Source organism: Eulemur rufifrons, chromosome 2, assembly GCF_041146395.1.
Source record: "Eulemur rufifrons isolate Redbay chromosome 2, OSU_ERuf_1, whole genome shotgun sequence".
Taxonomy (NCBI): domain Eukaryota; kingdom Metazoa; phylum Chordata; class Mammalia; order Primates; family Lemuridae; genus Eulemur; species Eulemur rufifrons.
The window spans coordinates 100,600,594-100,627,698 of NC_090984.1; the positions used below are offsets into that span (position 1 = coordinate 100,600,594).

Sequence of the window (27,105 nt, forward strand, 5' to 3'; positions counted from 1 at the left end):
TAGTTACTGGAGTATCACCACCACCAGAAAAGACTAAAAATACCAATAGTGCTGAGAATAAGAAACTCTTCTACTAGAGGATGCAAATTTGTCATCTTCCATGGGCCAAATCTGATACGTAGATGTGTTTTATTTTGCCTATACAATATTTCTAAATAATTTTTAGATTAGTTGCCAACAAGCAGATTTCAGGCTTGATGAAAATGCGGTTGATCTGGTAACTCGGAGCCTGTACTCCAGCCGAGTTTATCCTCTCTAGTCTCTACCATCTCCTACTGTCTACGCCCTACCCCATTTGACTCATTTATGTTTCCTGACTAGTCTGTATAGGCAGCTGGGCTTGTGCTCTTTTTTCTATACGTGTATTCTGAGTGTGAGGCACAATGCAAGAACCCTTAACTCTGGGCTACCATCCCTTCACTTGAGCCTCCCCACTTTGATTTCCTTGTTATCTGCTACTCTTCCCCATTCTCCAACAGTAGCCATTGCCTCAAAACCCAAGTTTTGCCTACTTTGACTCAAACCTGTTAGCTGCTGAATATTGTTCAAAAGCAGTGATTTTAAGTGTACTTATTAAGCAAGTGATTTGAGATTGTCCAGTGATTCATAAGACTGCTCCTCCAGTACTTTCTTGGGACTTGTAGGCTGTTCTAGAGAGTCTTCTAAATCCTGCTGTGGATCCCTGATGCTGAGTTTTATAGTTTCATGGATGCTGCAGAATAAATTAAAGCATTATGAAATAGAAAATTTTAAATGAAGGCATTGTGTAAGTTTTAAGAATGGTCTCAGCATTTTCATTATTGTATATGGGCTGTAAAGGGAAATTTCCAGAGGGGAACTGATACAGAAATTAGGGGAGGGGCCGTTAAGACTTAAGAAACGAAACAAAATTGAAAATAATGCATAGACACTATGCTTTTCTCCCTTTGACTTGTATCAAAATGGGTTATGGAGGAGGTAGTGCTAATGAGTTACCTTTAAGGAATGCTAGAAAAACAGTTTTAAGAAGTCAAAAATATATTAATACATGATTTTTCTTCAGAAATAAAGCGGAAATACTTCTGACTCATGGAATTGGATATCATCTATTTCATATTGAAGAAATCAAACTTAATATACAATGGTTAGATTTTATTCACAACTGCATCACTCTTAAATGTGTTACTTGGAGATCCCTGGATTAGTTATTATATAAATATAGGATGTGATCTCAAAATATGAGTGGCTGTTCTAAAGGTTCCTCCCAGTGGTGTTACTGGGATGACAATTTAGAGAGCTGCAGAATGATAGCAGCATCTCAGATTACCTGGGAGAATCCTTGACTTTGGTCCTTTCCTTCCCTTGTACAGCCCAGTCATCTTGACCTTTGTTCCTGACAAAGTCTTCCTCCAGCCCAGCCTGCTTCAGGGTGTCCAGATACCGTTGTTCTGCTGCTTTCCTGGCAAGATCCTGTGGAATGGAAATTAATCTGCTATAGCCATCTTGTGTACCTACCAGACAATTCTAAGTTACTTGCTTGATCAGAATCCTAACAATACTTCCCCTACCACCACCACCCCCCTTATTGCTGGGCACATATTTGCATGAAAATTACTTAAGTCTTGTTTTCAGGCCTTAATGTACATATGAGTCACCTGAGGATACTGTTAGTATTAAAATGCAGGTTCTCATTTGGTAGGTGTCGGATGGGGACTGCAATTCTATATTTTTAACATAACCAGGAGATGGCAGCTGTTGATTTGGGTGTCAGACCTTTGCAAAACAAGGTCTTAGATTTTGGGGAGACAGTTGAGACCCACATGAAAAAATATAGACTAAAAATATCTTAAGATTTAAAGGCAACCAAGGCTGAGTGCAGTGGCTCACACCTGTAATCCTAGCACTCTGAGAGTCTGAGGCAGGATTGCTTGAAGTCAGGAGTTCAAGACCAGCCTGAGCAAGAATGAGACCCGTCTCTACAAAAAAATAGAAAAATTAGCTGGGTGTGGTGGCACACGTCTGTAGTCCCAGCTACTCGGGAGGCTGAGGCAGGAGGATCGGTTGACCCCAGGAGTTTGAGGTTGCTGTGAGCCTATCATGATGCCACAGCAGTCTACCCAGGGCAAATTTTAATATTCAAGAGCAAAATCAGAATACTTTGTTTTTCCTAGAGTGGTGAAACATCTGTTGAGATGTGAAGACTGAACTTGCTTGAAACAAATTAACATAAAGAAGAAAGGTCAGCGTGGGAGACTTTGAACAATGCAGGTTACTAAGTAAATCCACGACCTTATATGTGTGTGTGTGTGTGTGTGTGTGAGAGAGAGAGAGTGAGAGAGAGAGAGAGATTTATGGGGTGGGGAGTGCGGATCCAGCAAATGCCTAGATAAATGCATTAGCTGTAAGATGGAGCTAACACTCAGCAATTGGAACAAGGTCTCTAGGGAACCCAAGCTTTTGTCTGAAACGCTGAGAGGAAAGGGATCTACAGAGCCTGATGAAGCCTGAAACTGCCTGGGATGGTGGCCTGTCTGGGCTGTTAAATAGCTCCAGAGCTTCCCTAGGGAAGCTGAGTACAACTTCTGAGTACAACTGAGTACAACTTCTCTAAAAGTCCAGAGAATATTTTAAAATGATAATCTTCCAGCCTGAAAGCCACTTAACCTGGAAAGAAGTAGCCTCGTGGGGTGCTTGTGAGCATCCCAACCCTTGGAGACCTATAAATATGCCACCTCCCTAGAGGCTGGGGACACCCAGGGGCAGCAGCACTGCCACAGGAGGGCGCCTTCCCAGCACTGTGAACAAAGGCTCCAGACAGCAGAAACAGCTAAATGGTCACTGTGTCTGTGGGGTCTAACTCCCCAACTCTGATTCAATCTGGAGGCAAAACTATAGTAAAAACTCTAGGAAGTGAAATGTCCTTTTATACATGCCCTTGGAATCCAGTCTTAGATGAAATCAACTCAAGCAGCATTCGCCATTGTACTAATTTTGGGAAAAGATGGTAGTAGTAAAATGGGCCCAATTTAGAATTTCTGAGCCTCTCAAGGAAATGTATAATACCCATGTATTAAAATTGTTTCATAATTTCTCAGAGCCCTTTCATCTAAGGCAGAAAGAAAATGAATAATGATGGTTTAGTTTTACCTTGCTAACTTGTTCGAAGAGATAGGGCCTTGTTTGTATTCTCTTCTTCATTTCCTCCAATTCTTTCTTATACTCTTTTGCTCTTTTACGGTCATTGTTCCTGAAATTAACAAGATTTCTAGAGAGAATTCTGCCTTTTCCAATCCAGAATCCCCTTCATTCCAGTTAAACAGTGTAACTCCCATGTACATGATAAATTCCTAACTGCCTGGCAGAATCCTTGACTCCCTGTGATTACAGGAGCCTACCCTAATAACTCCATTTTGCCATTTTCAAGGCCTGTGATCTGTTGGATCTCAAGGCAGCCACCCCTTTCATACAGAGGCCACTGACCTGTTCTCTTTCAGCTTTGCTTTGAACACCTCCTCCAGGCTTTTATGGGGATCCATGGCTTTTGCACGTAAGGTCACAGATTTAGACATCGCTTGACACTTCTTTTTGTGCATCTCCAACCACTGAATACTCTCATCTGCCTGGCCCTTTTTTTCAAGTGAACTTCTAAAGGGAGGAGGTGAAAAAAGAGTGTAGATGATCAGCTTGGGTATATTTAAAAGCAATCTTAGTAACCACTCTGGAAAGGACATTGATGTTTTCAATGAATGGGGCAGGTTATTTACCACAGCTGCTATTTTCAGAAAATAAGATTCTGGGATTAAATGCACTGGTGGATGAAGCCTTTCCAGCATTTAGGACATGGTGATTTCCTACCCCCGGAGAAGTTCATTTATTGAACCGGAAAAAATGTGACTTAAAACATCCTTAACTTAAACAGCCAAACACTCTATATAGGTCTTTGCTAGACTTCTTACCTATCTGGAAACAAAGTAATACTATTGTAATAGCTACCATTTGCTGAGCTACCTATCATGAACCAAGTACCATTATATTTCATGTAATCCTCATAGCTGCCTTATGAGGTAAAGATGTAAGTCCCCTTTTTACAGGGGAGGAGTTTGGGGCTCAGAGAAGGTAAGCCACTTTCTCAAAGCTACCCAGCATGCCAGGATTAGAACTAGGATCTCTGACTCGCAAGCCTCTGCCCTGGACCAGTGTGCTGTAAACAGTGGGCTGGAGGGTGTCTGGGTTCATGTTCCCTTGGGAATATAAATCTGCACTTCCAAAGAGAACTGGAAATGTGCCCCCCCCTTCCCCCCCCCCAGTGCAGACAATTTGGGGTCAACCTGCAGCACTTAGTTTATCAAATTATTATCATTCTACAAGGTACTATGGAGAGTTCTACCAAAAGGAAAAACAATCAAAGCTCTTGCATTTGGATGTTTACATTCAAATAGACTGGAAAAGTTTAATCTGCTAATATATCAAACCCCCTGCTGGAGCAGATGTGGACATCCTCTATAAGTGGGCCATCCTCTTGTTCATGAGGCCTATTTTATTGGGCTCTCAGGATGCTGATGCATTTAGCCTTGATTTAGTAGGTCTACCTATGAAATTTGAAGAAGAAAGGTGTATCCCTTGGATCCTAAATACATTTCTACAATCCCTGTTGTGGGTCTTAAGGAGGCACGTAGGTTCCAGATACTCCCCCATGAGCCCTATGGGAAGGCACTGAGACGTTATCCTCTCCCAGGCTAAGCTGCTTGCTACACCATGACCCTGCCCTGCTTATGTCAGCTCAGGCCTAGTGGAGGAACTCTTGCTGCGGGGCTGGCTCAGTGAGAACAGTATGACAGAGTCAGGTCAGTTGAAGAGTTTAAAACAAGCAGGCTCCTGCTTCCCAACTGACTGATATTTCGCCAGGATGAATCTCACAGAATCTCAAATCTGTGCAATGGCTGTCTCATCTTTTCTATGGTAGGTTCAACCACCTATCATGCTTCTGTGCATTCTTATTCCTCATGGCTACTTTCCTCTTTGACCTATAGGTTTTTACCCATGTTCTCTCTATCTGGAACTGTCTTTCTCTCCAGGCTTTGTCTGGCTAACTTCTCATTCTTCAGATTTCACCTTAGATGTCCATTCCAAGAGACAAGTGACTCCTGCCCCAAGATGCCCAGCGCCCTCATAGTCCCCTGTCCTCCCTCATCATTGCCCTACTCACAAAATATGATCATTGCATTTTTGCTTTTCTGTATTTCAGACCAGATATTAAACTATACGTTCCCTAAGGCATCTGCAGCCTTAACATGGTGCCTGGCACAGAGTAAGTCCCCCATGAATATTTGCTGAATGATGGCTAGGTGTTCTCAGTACCAGGTGGGCAGAGCCACATATTCCTGTCCTGATGAGAGAATTCCCTCTGACTCCTTCAAGTGTCACTCATCACTGGAGAGGAACTCCAGCAGCAGCGTGGGTTTCAGCAGCACTTCGGCCAAAGTCAGAGCATTATGAGTCTTACGTGGCCTGACCACTCACCTGACTGCAGATTCCCTCTTCCTGGTGGCATCTGTGATGTGCACAGGGAGGGTGTTGGCGGAGAGGGAAGCAAGGCCACTCAGAGAACGACTCCTTGGCAGGGGTGTAGCTGGTGGCTGTGGGGAATCCTAGGAGAAACAAAGGCTGGTGTTGGTGGGACAGCATGTGTGATTAGTTTCTATCTTAACGAGGATTTAATTTCAGTGAAGGACTGAAAATGAGAATATTCATTTTTTTCCCTGGGAATAGGCAAGGATAATAAGATCTCAAGTTCAGTAACCAGGGCAAGTTACTAAAGGATATGAATCCTAAAGTTCTTAATAAAATGAGAAGGGTTCCTTAGAATTAGGGACATAAGCAATTGATCCCAAATCCCTGCCTTGCAGACCTACTTGGACTTATTTCTGCAAAATTCCTCTAGAGAGAGGGAAGGAAGGCAAGTCTTCCTATGGTCTTGAGTTTATAGGAATGCGGATCTGTTTACAACTGAGCTTGTGTTTAAGAAAAAAAAAGATAGAAAAATGTTATAAGAAGTGCTTTCCATTGAGACCTGGACCCACCCTGTATTTCAGGCCTGGCGCCTTGACCCTCCCACAGCTGCCTGGGCTCTCACCCTGCTCCCACCCGTGGTGGCAGCATCGCAGGGCCGCCGAGTATGACGCAGGTTGGCAGTCCTCAATGAGAAGGGCTTGCTGCGAGTTGCCTCTCTGGTTTCCCTTCTTTTGGCAGCTCTTCTCTGGAAGGCCTTGTAAAGGCCCTCATAGTCAGGGACCACAGGATTCACCCGAGGCTGGAATCCAAAGTCAGTGTGCAGAAACCCGAGCTTTTCCTCCTGGGTTCGGGTGGCTGTGCGGGGCTGTCGGTCAGCCTGGCTTCTAGAGGAGGCAATAGGGGAGGAGGCCTTCTCGAGCATGTCCAGGGCCCTCATCTGAATGCGAATTTTCCTGAGGAGCTCAGCTTCTGTGGAGAAAAAGGGAGTGAGAAGGGACCAAGTCTCATACTACTAAAAGGTTTGGAGAACTTTCCTTCTTTTAAGCACTAGCAGTAGTGTGCTGGAGCCAATTGTTAACTTTTTAGGAATTTTGTGAGTCTGTTGACATCACTTGGGAGCTTGCAATTAGCCATGACAGGATTATTTACACCACAGAAAATGATAAACATATTGTTTATCAGGACACCACTGCCTTTGAGAATCAGGCTGCAGAGCAGCTGTTTATACTTCCTGAGCACTTTCTATTATTCCTTCTTTATTTTATTTTATTTATTTATTTATTTATTTATTTATTTTTTGAGACAGAGTCTCACTCTGTTGCCCGGGCTAGAGTGCTGTGGCATCAGCCTGGCTCACAGCAACCTCAAACTCCTGGGCTCAAGCGATCCTTCTGCCTCGGCCTCCCCAGTAGCTGGGACTATAGGCATGCGCCACCATGCCCGGCTACATTTTTCTATGTATTTTTAATTGTGCAGCTAATTTCTTTCTATTTCTTTTTAGTAGAGATGGGATCTTACTCTTGCTCAGGCTGGTCTCGAACTCCTGAGCTCAAATGATCCTCCCGCCTCGGCCTCCCAGAGTGCTAGGATTACAGGCGTGAGCCACCACGCCCGGCCTGCCCAAATCATTCTTGATGCCTCCCTCTCTCGCTAATCAGTCACAAGTTCTGCCATCTCTTCCTCTTTAACCTCTCTCCTGTCCATCCTATTTTCATCATCCCTGAGACCAGTTTCATAATTTCTCAACTGAATTGTTGAAACAGCTTCTTATTGGCTCAACATCCCTCTAGTCTTGCTGTTTAATTATCTACACAGCAATCAGAGGGATCTTCTGAGCTGCATGTCTCATCATGACCCACCCCACTTAACACCCTTCAGTGGCTCCCCAGGGCACTCAGGATGAAGTGCAGACCCCCTAACATGGCCTGCAAGGCCCTCAGGTCTAGCCCATGCCTGCCTCTCCCTTCCCACTCACCCTCTTCTCTCGACCCTCTGCCTTCCCATCCTGGCATGTGCGCAGCTTCTCTCACCTCCACCCCACACCTCAGCCTGCTCCACGCTCCACTCCTCCCTCTTTGTCCACCCAGGTCAGCCCCAGGGGACCTTCGCTAACTGCTCCCCGACCTCACCACGCCTAACCAGTGAGGTAGGTCCCACTGGTATATGCTCCTGGGCTTCCCCCTTTAGTCCTTGTAAATGACTCGTCACATTTGTATTTATTTGTCTACTATCTGTCTTCCTCACGTCTGTAAATTTCATGTCTGTTTATTCACCATAGAACAGTGCCTGGCATGTGGCACACGCACTGCAGACTGAATAAAGCCTGAGTCCCTTATTTGGAGCTATGCTTTTTGAAATGTGTAAATAATCATCCCCCGAGTAATTTCAGTGACTGACACCACCTCACCAGGATGGAGACTTTCCTCAGGGGCAGCTGGCTAGTGATGGCACTGGCCTAAGCTGGTCCTTGAGGGTCTCGCCGGTTCTCTGCTCCTGCACCTGTGCTGGCCTTCACATGCATCACTGAGAGAGGTCAACAGGATGAGCCTTGGGGGACTCCTTGCTCCTTACAGGGTCCTCACTGGATAGCTAGACCTAACCCTCCCCCATGGCCTGCATGAGCACACGGACTCCATCAAGTCCACCCAAACAGCACATCTGCAAGCCAGGCTGACCCGTGGGCCCTGACTAGATCCGTACACTGCCTACTGGTCCCACAGGCAGGAGGTAGCAATTTGGCAAGGATATCTTTACCCTGAAGTTTGTCCCCGAGGGCTGGCTCCAGAATGGACTTGGGGATCCTTCTGGTGGCCTTCTGTTTGGGGGCCTTGGCCTTAACTGTGGTAGCCAAGTCTCTCTGTCGAGCAGCTTCCTTTCGCTGCTCTTCCTTCTCTAGGAAACTGAAGGGCTTCAGGGAAGAAAGCAGCAGTTCCTTCCTCTTCTGGATCCCTGCCCGCCTTCGGGACTCACTGCGCTCCATGATCTCCTGATACAGAGGCAGGTAGACATGCGCAGGCACAGGTTGTGCCCGGAACTGCCGATGGCACTCGGCCTCCTCCTGGCCCTGCTTCTGGGCCTGCTGCCTCTCGTGCTCAAAGGAGGCAGGTGAGCCCAGCCACTGGGCTTTCTTCCGGGCCTCGCGCAGCGTCATGCGGAACGGCTGAGGGACGGTGATGGACGATGCCCAGGAGCTGACACTTCTGCGCTGGGAGGGAGGCCCAGAGCCTGACGGTGGCTGGGTCTGAGCCCTGGGAATGTCAGAGGGGAGGTTGCTCAGGGAGCTGCAGCGCTTTGTAGAGCCACGCCTGGGGGAGAAGCAGATCTGTGTGTGGAGGGCAGGGCAGTCGGGAGGCCCAGCTCCTCCCCCATCCTCCTCCTTCCTCCCTGGCAGGCCACAGCTGGCTTCTCAGCCTAACATCACAGCCCCGCAGGCCTCCGCGTCTCTAACCTGCCCACAGGCAATCCTAGCAGCCCTGCTGGGGAGGCTCTTCTCAGATTTGATCCCAGAATGGCCACTTTGCACGCTAATGTTTTCATATGAGAGAGAGAACAGTCCAACAGGGCAGAGCACAGCTTTAGAGTCAGACCCAGGTTCAAATCATGCTTCAAAGTTTGAGCAATGTTCTGTTGCAACCTCAATTTCCTCATATGGAGAATGGCAAAAATATCTACTTACAGGGTTACTGGAGGAGAAAGTAAATATTAAATGAGATAAAGTATATATGCATACAACAGACTTGGCCAAAGTAAATGTACCTTGTCATTCTCGGGGGAAAGTGAGTTTGGGAAAGGCATCCCTTTAATCAATTCCAATGCTTCATTGGACTAAGTGTTGCCTAAAGTCATTTAGGATTGCTCTGTGGGAGTCAGAACACTTTAGAGCCAAAAGCTGATTCTGAGCTGCAGTGTGGGTAAATGGCAATTTGCAGAAGTGGTCTTTGCCTTACAGAGGAAAAAGATGAAGCCTAAGAAGATGAAGACATGACATGACTTTCTGGGAGACGTGGAATGAGGCAGATATGGAACTGCTGTGCCTTACCTCAGAGACTGAGGACACTGGACCTGTGGCTTCCCCCTGCCCTTGTCTTGGAAAAACTTCTCCAGGTCCTCCTCGCCTTCAGTGACGTTCTCATCACTGTCTGTGTCAGACTGAAAGAAAGACTCCAACAGACACTGTCTGCCTTTCTGCTTTAGTTCCTGTAGGGTCTCATAAAAGCTCCCAGTTGAGTCAGAAGTAGAATCTGTCTCCTCTGGACTGAGGAACTCATCAAGTTTGCCAGCCCTGGGCAGAACCAGCCCATCCCCAGACAGCTGCTCTTCTGCCTCTGTGTCTGAGGAGGACTTGGGAGGAAATATCTAAATGGAATAGAAATAGACTGTGGGTCAAAAAATAGTCTCAAAGATATTCAAAATATAACTATTAACTTCACTTTGAATAAGTCTCTGTACAAGGGACTGGGGAAGAATTTTTAAAAAATAAGGTGTGTTCCTCAGTCTAAAGAAATTTCAGCACTTCGTATATGGGATATGTGCTTGGTTGAAGGACAGTAAAGAGAAGCAAAGAGCTACAGGTGGCTCCCTACTCTGTGCAGTGTGGTAAGCATCTATAGAGCACCTGATCTGCACCATGCATTCTGCCCCTGCACTCCAGGAATCCTGCCCCATAACCTTGGCCACACTCCATGCCATGCCTTACTTGGCTTTTACCTACTTGTTGCCCATATTTCTTTTCCTGGTCCTCTGACTACACCTATGCTTTCCTCATATTCTAGCTAATTTCCACTCTCTCACTAGGAATGGATGATTACCAGGAGAGACAGTGTGGTCTAGCTGAAAGAACAATGTCCTAGAAAGTGAAACACCCAGCCAGCTTTTTATTTTTTTAAATTTTTTGTAGAGATGAGGTTTTGCTATGTTGCCCAGACTGGTCCGAACTCTTGGCCTCAAGCAATCCTCCTACCTTGGCCTCCCAAAGTGCTGGGATTACAGGTGTGAGCCACTGCCTTACTAGGCTAGCCTTTTTTTTTTTTTTTTTTTTTTTTAGTGTTTCCATAGTATTTATCCTTCTGGAGTTTTGGGTAAAGTTATTCTGCATGAAAATAAATAGATTGATGAAAGGCACTAGTGCTGACTAAGCTAGCTTTTTAAATATTCCATTGATTCATCCAAAAAATATTTCTTGGGTGCATGGGGCATTTGGCTGAGAACAAGACAAACTAGGTCCCTACTCTCATGAAACCTACATTCCAGTAAGAGGAGACAGACAATGTAAGTTGATAATAAATTCACTGAAAACCATAAACTGTGAGGATATAGAGTGATGGAGTACCTATGGAAAGCTCCTATGTTGATGAAGGCCATCGGATAAAGGTTACCGGGAATGTACCTATAATCAGAGTTAGGATTATTAATTTGCAGCAATTTATGAAAAACCGTAGGGAACTTAGTGTAGGGAGGGTGATTTTTCTAGGGTTGGCTTGTCCTGATTGATTCTGAGGAGACTGAGGGGAAGCAGGGATCAACTCTGGATGAGTACTGTCATGAAGTGGGGATGATTTAGTATTATAAATGGATGATTTGAGCTGTTTTTATCCAAAAGATGAGAAAAACAAAGTATGCATGCAGGGTAAGTAATAAGTAAGCATTATCATGTAGAACAAGGAGTGTTAGTAATTTTGCAGCTATGGTGCAGCCCTGAGAGAAACACTCTTTTCTGCTGATCTTGCTGTTGGCCTTATCTGTGTCTATTACAGTCTGAGTTATACTTTCTTAATCCTGGGCTGATTTTAATTTTTTCACTGTGGAGGAATTTTGGATTGACACCTGATTGATGAGAAGGAATTAGCCTTACTAAAATGTGGAGTAAGAGTGTTCTGCGTTCAAGGAACAGCAAATGCAAAGGTCTCGAGGCAGCTTCCTAGGCAGGTCCAAATGTGAATCTTGTAGAAGCAGAAAGAGGACCAGTGTGGCTGGAGGGCAGTGATATGAGTTGTCCTTAGAAACACAGGCATGGGGCCAGGATGGGGCCATAAAGGATGAGCTGTTGCAGAAGGGAAATCAGTTGAGGGCAGGCCACTGTGGCCCTCTAGGTGACACTTGGAGATGGTTTTACTGGGTTGTCTAAGGTCCAGCTGTAATAGTGGAAAGAACACTGGATTCTGAGTCAAAGGTATGTATGTCTTTCAGCCCTGGCTCTGCTGCTGAACAGTATGTGTTTTGGGCAATTTTCTTTCTTTTTTTTTTTTAAACAACTTTATTGAGATATAAATTCCATACCATACAATTCAGTCATTTAAAGTGTACAATTCAATGGTTTTAGTATATTCACAGAGTTGTGCAACTATCATCACAATTTTAAAACACTTTCAGTGCCCCCAAAAGAAACCATACTCTTAAGTAGTCACTCCCTATTTCCCCTAACCCTCCCAGACCCCACCCCACCCCACCCCACCCGCCAGCCCTAAGTAACCACCAATCTACTTTCTGTCTCTGGATTGTGGGGCAAATTTCATAATCTCTCTGTGCCTCAGTTTTCTACAAAATGGGACAATTGTACTGTTGGTCATAGAGTAGTTGAGAGAGAAGCGAAAACGGAGTGTTACTGTATGGTCCGATGAAGACCCTAGCATAAAGCTGAAGTGGTTCAGGACCCCAAGTAAGTGTCCACCTCCCGGTCCCCAGACTAATTTTAACCCCACGCCCCACATCCCTCCGTGACACACCCCTGCTGTCTCCAAGGCAACGTCAAACAGTTTCCTCTCTCAGGGATTCCTTTCTGAAGCGCAGTTCTGCTTGCTCCCTTCTCGTTCCTCACCTGACGGCTCCCCTCCGCGCCACCGGGGGCTCCCGCAGGCCTCCCCACAGTCATCTTCTGAGCCAGGCAAAGGCAGAAGCGGCGATGACAGCGGCGGTGGCAGCGAGATCTACGCGGTGTCAGGTTCCGTCCCTTTCTAGCGTTGGGCCCGGATTGGCTCCCAGGGCGGCCTCCAATTCTTCCGCCCATGGAGGCAAAGATCGTTTTCTGATTGGCTTAGACTCTCCGGGCGTTTTATTTCCGGTTCTGAGGACGCGGCTTAAGTGGCACAGGATTGGAGGGTTCTGCGCCGGAAGCATTACTCGGGGCGGGTCTAGCGGGGCCGCGAATGCGGCGGCGCTGGCCGGCACCATGGCTGTCCGGTTTGCCGTGAGCCGGTGGGGCGCCGCGCCCGCAGCCCACAGAGGCCCGCTGGTGTCCTGCCGGAGGTGGTCCGGCGCCTCAGCAGACACCGTGTACGATGTGGTGGTGTCGGGGGGAGGCCTGGTGGGCGCTGCCATGGCCTGTGCCTTGGGTAAGTTGGTCTCCAGGCCAGTAGTGGCAGGGAACTGGGCTGCGAAGGAGCGACGAGAGCCGTAGGAGCTCTTGCACTGTTTGCCCAAAGTCTGAGTTTCGCGGACCCCGTGGTCTATGTCCTGCCCTCCTAGAGGAACCCCAGGGCCGGCGTTTGGTCCTTCAGTGTCCAGCGGGGTCAAAAGTGGGCGGGGCCTTAGGAGTCAATCCTGCGCGTGGGAGAAACAGGCCCGCCCGGGGTTATTTAAATAGCTTTATTGAAATAGAATTTACATGCCATAGTGTTTACCCATCTAAAGTGTACGGTTTAATGGGTTTTTAGTAAATTCAGAGTCGTGCAGCTATCACTACAATAAATTTTAGGATATTTTCATCACCCTAAAAAGAAACTCTGAACCCATTAACAGTCTGCATCTCCTCAACCCTAGGAAACCGCTTGCCTACGTTATGTCTCTATAGAGTTGCCTTTTCTGGACGGTTCTATATAAACAGAATCTACTTAATGTTTTCAGGGTTCATCTGTGTCGTAGTGTGTATCAGTGCTTCATTTCTTTTGATGGCTGAATATTCCATTGTATGTATATACCACATTTTGTTTATTCATTTATTAGTTGATGGACATTTTGGTTGTTTCCACTTTTGGCCTATTAGGAATGTTACTATGAACCTAAATGCTACTATGAACAATTTTGTGTACAAATTTTTGTGTGGACATAAGTTTTTGGTTATCTTGGATCTTTTCCTACCAGTGGAATGGTAACCATGTTTAACGTTTTGAAGAATTGCCAAACTGTTTTTTCAAAGTGGCTACTTTTGAAAAACCATTTTACATTCTCACTGACAATATATGAGGGTTCTAGTTTCTCCAGATCCTACACAACACCTGTTAATTGTCTTTTGGTTTATAGCCGTCCTCGTGAGTATTAAGTGGGAACTCATGGTTTTGATTTGTATTTCCCTAATGACGTTGAATACCCTTTCATATGCTTAGTTGTTTATCTTCTTTGGAGAAATGCCTATTAGACACTTTTTTGCCCAGTTTTTAACTGGGCAATTTGTCTTTTTACTATTGAGTTGAAAGAGTTCTTTTATATATTCTGGATACAAGTCCCTTATCGATGTGTGATTTGCAAATACTTTCTCCCATTCTTTGGGTTGCCTTTTTACTCATTTTATGGTCCTTTTACTTTCTTTCTTTCTTTCTTTCTTTTTTTTTTTTGAGACAGAGTCTCTCTCTGTTGCCCAGGCTAGAGTGAGTGCCGTGGCGTCAGCCTAGCTCACAGCAACCTCAAACTCCTGAGCTCAAGCGATCCTCCTGTCTCAGCCTCCCGAGTAGCTGGGATTACAGGCATGCGCCACTATGCCCGGCTAATTTTTTTTCTATATATCTTTTTAGCTGTCCATATAATTTCTTTCTATTTTTAGTAGAGATGGGGTCTCGCCCTTGCTCAGGCTGGCCTTTTACTTTCTTAATAGTGTTCTTGGAAGCATAAAAATTCTAAATTTTGATGCAGTCTAATTTATCAATCTTTCATCACTTGTGCTTTTGGTGACATAGCTAAGAAATCATTGCCTACCCCAAAGTCACAAAGATTTACTCCCATGTTTTTTCCTAGTTTTATAGAGTTAGTTCCTACAGAAATCTGTGGTCTACTTTAAGTTGAATTTTGTGTATCCTGTGAGGTAAGGACTTGTCTTTACCTGTATAATTTAAGCTGCTCCACTACCCTGTGAGGTAGGTATTACTTATGTTCATATTTTATGGGAGGAAGCGTGTGTAACAAGATGAAGAACCAAAGTCTCACAGTGAGGTAGTAGCAAAGTCAGATCCAGATTTGTTGCTTTTAACAATGATACAGTGGCTTTCAGAAACTGAGTTTTCTGCCCTTAAAAATTAAAGGTCACTAATAGTGTGAGTCTTTTTTGACTTCAGAATCATGGTGTGACAATTGCACCTTCCCTGGAGTGGCTTCTCTTCTAGAGAACTGGTGAGGAGCCATGTTTTGTATTAGCTAATAGGCTGGAGTATCAGAGCAATCATAAAAACATGGTATCAATTATTGAGCACTAAGGCCAGGTGCAGTGACTCATGCCTATATTCTCAGCACTTTAGAAGGCTGAGGTGGGAGGATTGATTGAGGCCTGGAGTTTGAGACCAGTCTGGGCAACATGGCGAGACCCCATCTCTAAAAAAAGAAAAAATTATAGTATCCAGGCATGGTGGCTTGTGCCTGTAGTTCTAGCTGCTGGGGAGGCTGAGGTAGGAGTGCCTGAGCCCAGGAATTGGAGGCTGCAGTGATCACGCCACTGCATTACACCCTGGGCAACAGACCAAGACCCTCAAAAAAACGCATATAATTTGTCAGTAGTATATATGCTGATCACTTTTTTATTTCAATGTGCACTTATTTTAGACGGTTGCTTGTAAAGTGAAAAATTTCCAGTGTGCTTTTAAGTCAACTTGTATCTTGATTTTTTTTCTTCTTCAGACTCACATTAGTTTTATGTTTCAGGCTTGAAACATCTATTAATATATATTTCCCTCTCACATTATTTGTAAATTATATTCTCTATCATTTTTTCTCCAAGTGAATTTGCTAAAATATTAAATAGCTAAAAAATAAAATATGGAACCTGGCTATATTTTATAATGTGTTTGGAAATCTAGTTCTTTTCCTGTTAGTTTCCCTTTCTCACCTGACAGACTTTGAACATCTACTTTGTGGATTGAGAAGATACAGCATTTGCACCAGGAGATATTAACCGTAAGGGAAGAAATGGTTCCTGCCCCCAAGGGATTTAGAATGTAGTAAAGGAAAAGATTTGTAAATAACTAATAGAAGGAAGAATGAAATGAAAGCTCTCTTACAGAACAAGCAACTGATCTATCTTGGGGAGGAGGTGTGCAGGCCTGGTGGAAGGAACATGCCTGGAGAGGGGAAGCTTGAGTGGGTGGGATCGTAGGGTGGAGCAGCTGCCCTTAGAGCAAGGGCAGAGGTATGTGGGACTAGTAAACAGTCCCCTCTGCGGAGCATGTCCCCCTGCCCCCTCCTCCACAGCAAAAACTGCTGTGGTGCTGCAGACCCTAGTAGCCATTCACTGCCTTTTTACTGCAGCTGACTTTGATTTTCACACCTCCTGTTTTTTATGTTGCAACAGTGCCTCTCTTATTTAAATTCTAAATATTTTAAAAGGGGGGTAAAACGTTTGTGCGTTTTCTTTTCATCATTACTAAGTAAAACCCCCAGTGTTTCTTCTCTCTGGTAATCACATCACATTGTTTTTCTATTTTCTTGGCAGCAGCAACTCATACCCTCTTTCCTTATCTTTTCCCTGTACTTCTCTGAGACACTGTGGAGGGACTCTATCTGCTGCAAAGTTAGTCACCCAGTAACTAAGTTCCTTCTCTCTATAGATGTTTCAGGATCATATTTGTAGGCACATGTGATATATTTTTGGCCCCCCTTTTCTTTTATAAACTCTCATTCTTTATTCTTGATTTAGAGACTGTAATGAATTTTGCTTATTTATTCCATTTTTCTGTTGAATAGGAGTTACAATTTTTAGTGACTTAATACTCAGAAGATTGGAAATAACTGGTGTTTGAATACTGTAGTCCTTTTTTACTTCATGCTTCCTTTCTAGGGCATTCTATTTGCTAGTTATGGGTTTTGCCATTATTTGCTTCTTTGCACATGGCACGTAGTGGACTTTGTCTGTCTTGAGAAGCCTTCCAATTGTGGGTAGGGTGGTTCTCACGGCTGAAATGGTGGTATATGTTATTGCTTATGACTCTGCATGGGTAGTGTTTATGTGCCCTGTAAGAAATTTGTATTCTAAGGGCTAAGGAATTAGTTAATCTGTTGTTTCTCTTGGAAATGGAAAATAAATTCCAAAATGATATAAAATATCGCTTTTTTTCTTTTTTAGGACATGATATTCACTTTCATGATAAGAAAATCCTATTGCTAGAAGCAGGTCCAAAGAAAGAATTGGAGAAATTGTCAGAAACTTACAGCAACAGAGTCAGCTCCATTTCCCCTGGCTCTGCAACACTTCTCAGTAGTGAGTAGAAGATCCTTTCATAGATCCCATCTCCTTTCCTTCTAAGCTTTCCAGTACGTCCCATAGGCGGAGTCACCAGAGCACCTGGCCAGGAGCGAGCTCACTGAGGTGGGTGGAGCGTTTGGTAGTGGGTTTGGTAGTCTAGTGCACAGTTGAAGATGAGGACCCCTGAAATTGTTAATGTATCAACTCCCAGTCTGGGGAAGACATCCTTGAGATGTGTGGGTCCACCACGTGGACTTCATTTGGGATGTTGGGGCATTATGAATTGGCAGAACTGAAACCATATGAACTAATTATGAATTCACTTATAGCAGCAGCACTCCATTCCCAGAGTCACCTCTCTAGCAAGCTGGGGAGCCAGCATGTGAAATGCTTTTGGGGTGTAGATGAATGTGTGCACATGGAACCAGTTAAGGAATTGTCATTAAGTCTCTGCCAGCTGTTACTCCCTCAGACCATCCTGTCTCAAATTAAGCTCTTCCTTCACTTTCTAGCCCTTTATACTGCCTAATTTTTTTTTTTTTCGTAACACTTACATTACTACCTGACCTTATGTGTTTGTTTTTTATTGTCCATCTTTCCACCTAGAATGTCAACTGCAGAGAGCAGGGACTGTGTTTGGTTCCCACTTTATGCACAGTATCTAGAATTGTAACTGGTACATAGTAGGTGCTCAGTAAATATTTCCTCAGTGAATGAATCTGTTTAGTGCCATGAAGAGTTTAAAAATAGTCTTTATCTAGGGGCTTTATAACTTCAGTAGGATGATGAAAGAAAAAAACAATATGGGTTGAGTTTTCCTTTTTTATTTCCCCTACTTTAATGTGGGGACATTTTGACCTTTTGTTCATGGAAGCTGGGGCTTTTTTCATGTTGTACAATCTGGAACTGGGGAACAGAGTAGCTGATCTCCTAGCATCAAACAGGATAGAAGTGGAGAGTATTTTTTCTATAATTGTAGGATACTGAAAACAACCTCTTAACAAGATGGAGAAACAAAGGGAGCCCGGAGCCTGTGAGGTGACTCTAGTCTATAGATACTTTCTTTTGTAGGTTTTGGTGCCTGGGACCATATCTGCAACATGAGATACAGAGCCTTTCGGCGAATGCAGGTGCCTCTTTATCTTTTTCATTTTTGTCGTGATGTCTTAGTGTGTCTTGTGTTAAGATGCTAGCGTCCGCATTCTCCAGGTTTTCTGGAGAGGAATTAGACAAAGTTCACATTCAGTCCAGGGAAGTAGGGGAAGTGTTCCTGGGAGAAGTTTCTTTTCACTTTGTATCTCCTGCCGTAGAGACTGACAAATTGTGGTTTTCTGCTTCTGTCATTTAGGAAAGCAATACTCAGTTTCTGATTGGACTGATGTTTCCTTTCCTTGGTTTTAATGTATACTTTCCTGTTGTATTTCTAGGTGTGGGATGCCTGCTCAGAGGCCTTGATAATGTTTGATAAGGATAATTTAGATGACATGGGCTATATAGTGGAGAACGACGTCATCATGCATGCTCTCGCTAAGCAGCTGGAGGCTGTGTCTGGTGAGGCTTCCATCTGCCATCCACTCTCTGGGGAGCGAACTGCCTTAGGGCTTACCGGGGAAAAGGATCCCTTTTGCAGATACTGAATGTCCACCATAAAGAAATCCTATTATGGTTATCTCAGGGTTATTTGTTTATAGGATATATATACACCATAAAATTCACCCATTTTAAGTATACAATTCAATGATTTTTATTATACTTACAGAGTTGTACAACCATTACAATATCATTTTAGAACATTTCCTCAAAAGGAAACCCATTTATAGTCATTCTCTATTCTCACACCCAGCCCCTGGCAACTACTAATCTGCTTTCTGTCTTTCTAGATTTGCCTATTCTGTACAAGTCATATAAATGGAATTACACACTATGTATTCCTTTGTGTCTGACTTCACTGAGCATATTTTTGAGATCCATCGTGTTATAGCATGTATCAGTACTTTATTTCTTTTTATTGTCGAATAGTGTTCTATTGAATATTCATGTATAAGTTTTTGTATGGACAATCTGTTTTCATTTAAAGAGGCTATATACCATTTCATTTTCCCATTAGTATATAAGGGCTCCAGTTTCTCCACATCCTCACCAACTCTTATTTCCCCCCCCCCTTTTTTTTTGAATACAGGGTCTTGCTCTGTACCCCAGGCTGGAGTGTAGTGGTAGGATCATAGCTCACTATAGCCTCAAACTCCTGGGCTCAAGGGATCCTCCTGCCTTAGTCTCCTGAGTAGCTGAGATGACAGGCACTTGCTACCACACCTGGCTAATTTTTCTTATTTTTTGTAGAGATGAGGACTCACTATGTCACCCAGGTTGATCTCAAACTCTTCGCGGGATCATAGGCGTGAGCTACTGCACCCGGCCCTTATTTTCCTTTTTTAAAAAAATTGTAGCCATCCTAGTGAGTGTGGTGTTACCTCATGGTAGTTTTGATTGCATTTTCCTAATTACTGCCTATGCTGTGCATCTTTTCATGTCTTTATTGGCCATTGTATATCTTCTTTGGTAAAATGTCTGTTCAACATCTTTTGTCCATTTTTAAATTGGATTGTTCGTCTTAATTTTGAGTTATAAGAGTTCTTTATACATTCTGGATATAAATTTATCAGATATATGACCTGAAGATATCTCAGGGTTCTAGAGAGAAAAAAACTGGAAGCAACTTAAATGCTTTTTTTTTTTTTTTTTTTGGCTAGTCAAGTGAAGCAGTGGGAGTGGAGAAGGAACAACGGAATCTGTAACTGGTTGTGATAAATTAGTTGTAAACACCACTGCACTCAGCCCAGCTTAAATGCTTTTTGATATGGGATAGTAGTTCATCCATGTCATGAACTATCATGCAGCCTTTAAAGATAACCTAGATCTGGCCAGGTGAGGTGGCTCATGCCTGTAATCCTAGCACTTTGGGAAGTTGAGGCAGGAGGATAGCTTGACTTTTGCCTGAGCAAGAGTGAGACCCTGTCTCTACAAAAACAGAAAAATTATCCAGGCATAGTGACATGAGCCTGTAGTCCCAGCTACTTGGGAGGCTGAAGCAGGAGGATCATTTGAGCCCAGGAGTTTGAGGTTGCTGTGAGTTATGATGGCACCACTGCACTCTAGCCTGGGTACAGAGCAAGATCCTGTCTCAACAACAACAAAAAAACTAGATCTAATATTTAGTAACTTAGAAAGATATCCCCTAATATGTTGGTGAAACAAAAGTATGTCATACAATCCCACTTGTGTGTGTGTGCGTTATAGATACAGGAAATCATCTGGCAAGCTATACATGAAAGCTCTAACTATAATTTTCTCTGAGTGGTATGATTAAGGGTGGTATTTTTTTCCCTTTAACTTTTCTTTGTTGTACAGACTTTTACAGTGAGCTTATTCTTAAACTGCTTTATTGAGGTATGACTGACATACAAAAAGCCGTAGATATTTAATGTATACAACTTGATGTTTTTAGAGAGAGCATATTGTTTTTATGACCAGAAAAATAAAATGATTTCTAGTGGAAAGAAAAATCTTATGCAATGTAGAATTTATTTCAGCCTGTGGTGTTCCTACCCTGTCTACTCTGAAAGCACATATGGGCTCATTTAGGTGCAGAGTGAAAATGGAGGAGCTCATGCTCCCATGAGGACAGGAAGAAGAGTGCCTCAGGCTGAAAATACACAGAGATTTAATACCTTTTTGTTGTTGTTGACACTGAGTCATCCCTATGGTTTCTGTCATTTATCAGCTCTCAGACCATATCATCGGTTACTTGTTTTTTAGATCTTTTCTTGTTTGGTAATAAATGACAAGACACTGCTGTCCTGAGACCTTGCTTTAGGTTTAGTTATGGCCTTTTCCTCAGCTTGTGTGGCCTGCCTTTCTAATGTTGTGTTTTTTTTTCTTTTGACCTCCACAGACCGAGTGACAGTTCTCTACAGGAGCAGAGCTGTTGGCTATACCTGGCCTTGTCCATTTCCTATGACAGAGTCCAGCCCTTGGGTTCATATTACCCTAGGTGATGGCAGCACCCTCCAGACCAAACTGTTGGTAGTTGAAGATTCTTATTTGCCAGGGGTCTTGCATATGTGCACCTTATCCTAGATTCTAGGGTCTCCAGTTCTAGATCTAAGCTATATTTAAATTAATTTTAGGTATAGCTTTTGGTTATAAGGACAAGTATCCACTCAAGCCAACTCAAGTTAAGATGGTCTTGTTGTCCTGTTTAGGAAGCAACCTCATGGGCCATCTTTGGTCATGAAGTAAAAGGTACCCAGACCTCACGGGGACAGAAACCAAAGTGTCAGAAATTGAGGCTGTTCCTTCTCTCTCAGGGGTTTGTGATGGTTCATCTCCTTGCATCTCTTTTTTCCTCCTCTCTCTCTTTCTGCTCACCACCTTCCCCTTTTACATGGCAGCCATTTCTAACCTTACATTAGGGCTGTTCAGCTCCAGTGCCTGCCCTTTATTGAAACTTCCCTTATTCTCTATTTCAAATATCAAGAGACTCTGGCTGAGTTTAACCTATGGCTGGCACCTATTGGGTCAGATGTCCAGCTTTGGCTCTGTTGGCTGACACTGCGGTGACATACTGTAGGGCCACACTTTTAGGGGCCAGGAGTGAGGCAGGTCTGATAAGAAGTTTCCTGCTACAGATGGGCTTACCAACAGTTAGGACTAGAGATAACTTCAGGGGGGCAGGAGAAAAACTTCTGAAGCAGTTTGATTTATGAAGAAGCTGTAAGACTTAGCAGGCTCTTGTCTCCATGCAGATTGGCGCAGATGGTCACAACTCAGGAGTACGTCAGGCCGCCGGAATCCGGAATGTTAGCTGGAACTATGACCAGTCTGCTGTTGTGGCTACTCTGCATTTATCGGAGGTAAGGTCCCACGCTGTCATCTGGTGACTCTACTCATGAGCACTAAGTACTTCTCACAAAAACTCTTCTCCTCTCTATTGCAGGCCACAGAAAACAACGTAGCTTGGCAGAGATTTCTTCCCTCGGGGCCTATTGCTCTGCTCCCGGTAAGGGGTCTTCTGGCTGGTCTGCTCGAGTGCACCCAGCCTTCCTCTTTTAGGACTTCACTTTCTCTCAGCTGTTTTCTGGTTCCAAGGGAATATGTCCAGGCTATCTTTGTTTCCTCTTCTTGTCCTCCTTTTTATCCTTGAGAGCTCCCAAGTAAAGAAGAGTTTTAGCCCTTGGTATCAATGTTCTTCTTTTGGCACAGCTTTCAGACACCTTGAGTTCCTTGGTTTGGTCCACATCCCATGAACACGCAGCAGAACTGGTTAGCATGGATGAGGAAAAATTCGTAGATGCCATTAACTCTGCCTTTGTAAGTATCAACTTATCCAGTTGATGATGTGTTGCAGGGGTAGATACAGAAAGGTGGTTTTGAGTAAGGAAGAAGCACCAACCAGTCACCTGGCCCTCTAGCTATAATGCTCGATCTGGATTGTGCGGAGGAGAGCATACAGGGACATGCGTGACAACAGAAATGATAGCGTATGTGTTTTGAGGGTTGCTGTTTTGAGGGCTGCTGTTACGCTGACCGAAACCACCTGGGCTGTGGTTAGCACTGGCCTTTTCTGAAACTATAATACTTGCATAATTTGGATAATACTTTGACAATAGAGTCCAACTATCTGAACCTTTGAACCTGATTCATTGGAAATGTTCCAGGGAGGGGGTGAGCATATTTCAGCACAGAGCTTATGAGCGAGCTTTGTAGACAGACATGGGCTGCTCAGTACTAGTTTTACCTGTTAATTTCCTAAAAATTGGAAATAGTATTACCAACTTCTCAGGATTGAATAAAAGGCTTTAAAAATGAGAGAATTTATGTAAAATACATGGAACATATTACCTAGTACATTGTAGGTGCTCAAGAATTGTTAATAATTATTCACAGCCTTTAGATCATATGGGCACCAGTATTTTTGGAGCCTAATGCCACATTTATCTAAATTCACTAAATTCATTAATAATTGATGACATTTATTGAGTGCTTACTATGTGCCAGGTACAGGTTAGGGTTTTACACATTTATTGATTTAATTCAGCAAACCGTTGAGGTGAGTACTGTTATTATCCTCATCATAAGACAGAGTTGAGGAACTTGCCTAAGGTCATAGAGCTGCTGGCAGAGCTGGGTTCTGAAATCAAGCTGGCCCTCAGAGCCTGTGCTTTTAACTACTGAACCCTCCTACCTCACTAGCGACCGCACACTGAAGATGGAAATCCACTGCTCTGTAGTAGCAACAAGAACAAAAGGAACTGAATATACGGAAGTGGATTCCAGGGTAAATGGTGAATGCTACCCCTCTGGGTCATTTAGTATATATTCCTGGCACAGGTCTAGGACCTTTGTAACATTGATTCAACAATTATAAGTGCCTTCTCCGTAGCAGGCTCTGGAGATGCTGAGACAAATGAGACGCTTTCAGGAATCTCAGTCAAGTGAGGGAGAAAGACACATAAATGACAATCTCAGTACAGTGATAGAAGTATGCATAGGAGGCTGTGGGGGCATACAGAAGGAAAACACACTGAGAAGGGGGGGAGGGTTACAAAGAGGTGACATTTTCTGCATGCCCTGAAGTGTTATCCTGGTGAAACAGAAGTGGGAGGATGTTCTAAGTAGAGGGGAGTCCTAGAGGCAAGAGGATACCGTATGATGAGCGATGTTGTGGCTGGCACATGGTTACTGATCACAGGGACTGGTGAAAAGTGAAGCCTGGAGGTAGGCAGGGGCCTGCTTATGAGTAGTTTGGCTTGATCCTAAAACCTGTGGGAGTGATGGGAAGATGAGATTTGCATTTGTTTGAGGGGCTTGTTACCTGTAGTTTTGATCAGTTTAGGCAAATTAGGTAGGATTACCATTAGCTTTGGTTACAAAAAGCGTTGAATTTTTAATTCCCTGCTAGTCACTGATCAAATTTCACCTTGTCTTGTGGCTGATGCTGCTCAGTGGAATGACGCTAATCACACAGACTTCATCGACTCAGCTGGCACCGTCTTGCAACATGCTATTGCCCTTCTGAAGCCCACTAAGGTCTCAGCTCGCCAGCTACCTCCAAGCGTAGCCAGGGTGGATGCCAAAAGCCGAGTACTGTTTCCTCTTGGATTGGGACATGCTGCTGAGTACGTCCGGCCTCGGGTGGCGCTCATTGGGTAAGATATTTACAGGGCAGGGCCACTCCCTTCTCACTGTGCTGCTAGAGGTCACACCTGAACTGTGCTTTATTCTTAGGGACGCAGCCCACAGAGTCCATCCACTTGCAGGACAAGGTGTCAACATGGGCTTTGGGGATATCTCCAGCTTGGTCCATCACCTTAGTACTGCAGCCTTCAATGGGAGAGACTTAGGTAAGGATTCAGGTACCTTAGAAGTATCCAGAGGTCATATAGTTAGGGAAAATCAGGGCCCCAAAATAGTCCACAGTAGCAAGATGGGGTACACATAAAATGTATCTGGTTTGTTAGGAGAGGGAAAAAGACTTTATTTTTGGATTAGGAGTTTAACCTTTCCTCTATTCTCCAGGCTCCATGAGTCACCTCACAGGTTATGAAACAGACAGGCAACGTCACAATACTGCTCTTCTGGCTGCTACAGACTTACTGAAAAGGCTGTACTCCACCACCGCTACTCCGCTTGTGCTGCTCAGGACATGGGGCTTGCAGGCCACAAATGCAGTGTCTCCACTCAAAGTAAGAGGTCGCTCGTGGCTCGCCAAGATTCTTGCTCATGGAGGAAAGACTTTGCAAACAGCTCTTAGTTTCTTTGAATTAATTTTCTTGGCTATGACATTATCATCTGTTTACTTTTCCAGTGCTTATGAGCAAAAAGGTACTTGCTAGCCTTGTTGGTATTAAGGTCCACATCTGAGCAGTAACTTTATGTATTGGGAGGACTTAAAAATGGTGAATAGAGTCTTGTAAAGATAAAGATGTTTCGATTCTTTTTGCTGCTTGGCTAGCTTCTTCCCTGAGAAACTTCCATTTAAAGATACTTTTTCTTTTTTTGCTGAAATAAAGCAGGGACTCTTGGGAGGAGTACCTGTATGGGACTTCAGCTAAGTTTTTGCTTTAAGCACTTGGATATTTTATTTTCTTCACCTGCTGTCACAACTTAGTGGGGTTTGTTTTTTTTTTTTTTTTTTGAGACAGAGTCTCACTCTGTTGCCTGGGCTAGAGCGCTGTGGTGTCAGCCTAGCTCACAGCAACCTCAAACTCCCGGGCTCAAGCAATCCTCCTGCCTTAGTCTCCCGAGTAGCTGGGACTACAGGCATGCCCGGCTAATTTTTTCTATATGTATTTTTAGTTGTCCGGCTAATTTCTTTCCATTTTTTTTTTTTAGTAGAGACGGGGTCTCACTCTTGCTCAGGCTGGTCTTGAACTCCTAAGCTCAAGCGATCCGACCTCCTCAGCCTCGTAGAGTGCTAGGATTACAGGCGTAAGCCACCGTGCCCAGCCATACCTTACAGTGTTAAAGTGTCACTTTGTTTTATTTTTCTCCAGGAACAGATTATGGCCTTCGCAAGCAAATGAGTGCTCCTCTTCTAGAGATTATGTTGATGGAAAAAAGAACATCTTTCCCCAGGTCCATCTCACACATTTTCCAGACTTAATTTAATAAATTTACTTTGCATTAGAGAATTCCCATCTCTTTTTCTTCTCTGCTTAATGGGCCTGTGGAGCCCAAATCATGAGTGATAATTTGCAGTGAGGAGGGTATATTAGCCAAGCCAAGGGAAAAAGCCTTAAAGGAAGACTATTACGATTTGGTTGAAAAGAACATTTTATTACTAAAACAAAAATCACTGAGGTGCTGTCTCAGTCATTTTCACTTGTTAACAATTCTTTCAAAAGAGAAGATTTATACAGTTTTCTTTTTAATGCTGGTCATAAATTTATACAATTGTTTTTGATAGAAGTAAGAATTAGAAATACTCAGTGCATTTTTGTTAGAATTGCTGTTTTAAAATTAACATCAGAATGCAAATTAAATATAAACTGCTTTAACCTTTGTTATAGCTGCACTGGACTTTCTGAAAAGAAAAACCGAATTTTATTAATTTGAGTTATTACTTATCACAGCACCAGATTTCACTCTTATTTATGGTTCCTCTCTGGGACACCATTGTCTGTTTAATAAAATAATAAATAATTTCATTGCACAGGTTTGAAGACCGCCAGGAACCAGGTCAAAAGGGAAACTATGATTAGCAGCAGAATTTGTTCATGTTTGGTGGTGGACTGGTAGCCAACTGGAGGGAGTGGGATTTTGCTGTGGCTTTCTAAAGAGCTCACTTCGTAGTACCAGAGATGCCTCTTGAAGAGATTTTCAGATCTGTTAGATTTGCTCACTGTAAAGAACATCTTGCCCAGACGTCTGATTTGAAGATGAAATGAGAAGAAAGTCTGCTTTTGAACCAAGTAAGCTATTCTTGAGAATAATTTTTAAAGGCATGAGAAGTCTGTTTCTACAAGGGAGCTTTTTAGGCAAATCCAGAAAATTTATAAGATACTAGAGTAAAAAAGTGACAATGTCACAACCTTCCTGGAATCTCAGGAAAAATGTGCCCAGAATAAAAGATGGCAGCTGCTGTGAAAAGCTGTGTGACTACTAGCAGAGACTGTAGGGACAAGATCATCATTCATAAAAAAACAGAAAAGTGGCATAGGTGTAGAGAACACAGACTCTCCAAAAGTTTGCAAACAAAATCAGGCAAGATGAAGAATTTTAAGGCACACCTTGTAAGAACCTCTGTGACCCCCAGAGAATGTTCTTCATATGACGATGATGATAACAAACACAACATCCACCATGTCCTAAGTATTTTAAATATATTAACACATTTACAGAGTGAAACTAACCAGCAGTATTAGAATCTATAGGACCCTTAATAAGAGGCCCAAAGGGTACACTGGGGTCAAAATGGACATTATAGACAATTTTTTTTTTAAGAAATAAAAATTCTCATTCCAAATTGTTCTCAAAATGGACAAATTGGTTAATTCTCCAGAAGTTCTCATCAAGATTAACAAAATATATTTAGATAAATTTCTGAAGTTAGACTGCCTCTATCCAAGAGTTCTGGAGGTATTTGGGATGACCAAAAGAGCCTGCTGAATAATGTGTGTTACTTAACAAAATGGACCCTGTTGATGATAAGTTTCAGAGCCAACGTGCAGTGGTAA

At 43.5% G+C, this 27,105-nt stretch overlaps 2 protein-coding genes across 5 annotated transcripts; one reads left to right on the forward strand and one right to left on the reverse strand.

Annotated features, from left to right (window-relative positions):
* Positions 1 to 573: 573 nt before the first annotated feature.
* Positions 574 to 12,358, reverse strand: FAM161B (FAM161 centrosomal protein B). The gene is made up of 9 exons (XM_069488698.1): positions 12,305 to 12,358; positions 9,530 to 9,846; positions 8,245 to 8,795; positions 6,113 to 6,459; positions 5,500 to 5,627; positions 3,460 to 3,624; positions 3,127 to 3,226; positions 1,307 to 1,449; positions 574 to 712 (listed from the first exon to the last, which is right to left on the reverse strand). The coding sequence occupies exons 1-9, from the start codon at positions 12,356 to 12,358 to the stop codon at positions 574 to 576; spliced, it is 1,944 nt and encodes a 647-aa protein (XP_069344799.1).
* A 253-nt stretch (positions 12,359 to 12,611) lies between these two features.
* Positions 12,612 to 26,868, forward strand: COQ6 (coenzyme Q6, monooxygenase). Of its 4 annotated transcripts, XM_069488780.1 has the most exons (12): positions 12,612 to 12,818; positions 16,748 to 16,882; positions 17,939 to 17,997; positions 18,295 to 18,418; positions 20,820 to 20,950; positions 21,673 to 21,780; positions 21,864 to 21,926; positions 22,130 to 22,237; positions 23,873 to 24,075; positions 24,155 to 24,270; positions 24,446 to 24,612; positions 25,423 to 26,868. In XM_069488780.1, the coding sequence occupies exons 1-12, from the start codon at positions 12,656 to 12,658 to the stop codon at positions 25,450 to 25,452; spliced, it is 1,407 nt and encodes a 468-aa protein (XP_069344881.1). In that variant the 5' UTR covers positions 12,612 to 12,655; the 3' UTR covers positions 25,453 to 26,868. The 4 variants fall into 4 exon arrangements, with proteins under 4 accessions (XP_069344881.1, XP_069344859.1, XP_069344870.1 ...); XM_069488758.1 differs by lacking the exon at positions 22,130 to 22,237 and having other exon boundaries at positions 12,631 to 12,818; positions 25,423 to 25,555; XM_069488747.1 differs by lacking the exon at positions 25,423 to 26,868 and having other exon boundaries at positions 12,636 to 12,818; positions 24,446 to 25,203.
* The last annotated feature ends 237 nt before the right edge of the window (positions 26,869 to 27,105 follow it).

Bases quoted from the DNA above. Each gene is read 5' to 3' on its own strand.
- FAM161B (XM_069488698.1), bottom strand. From the start codon at position 12,358: ATGACTGTGGGGAGGCCTGCGGGAGCCCCCGGTGGCGCGGAGGGGAGC. The intron at 9,847-12,304 runs GTGAGGAACGAG...TATTCCATTTAG, and splicing joins GCGCGGAGGGGAGCCGTCAG to ATATTTCCTCCCAAGTCCTC. The intron at 3,227-3,459 runs GTCAGTGGCCTC...TGTTAATTTCAG, and splicing joins GCAAAGCTGAAAGAGAACAG to GAACAATGACCGTAAAAGAG.
- COQ6 (XM_069488747.1), top strand. From the start codon at position 12,656: ATGGCTGTCCGGTTTGCCGTGAGCCGGTGGGGCGCCGCGCCCGCAGCC. The intron at 20,951-21,672 runs GTAGTTGAAGAT...GTCTCCATGCAG, and splicing joins CCCTCCAGACCAAACTGTTG to ATTGGCGCAGATGGTCACAA. The intron at 24,076-24,154 runs GTAAGATATTTA...CTTTATTCTTAG, and splicing joins CCTCGGGTGGCGCTCATTGG to GGACGCAGCCCACAGAGTCC.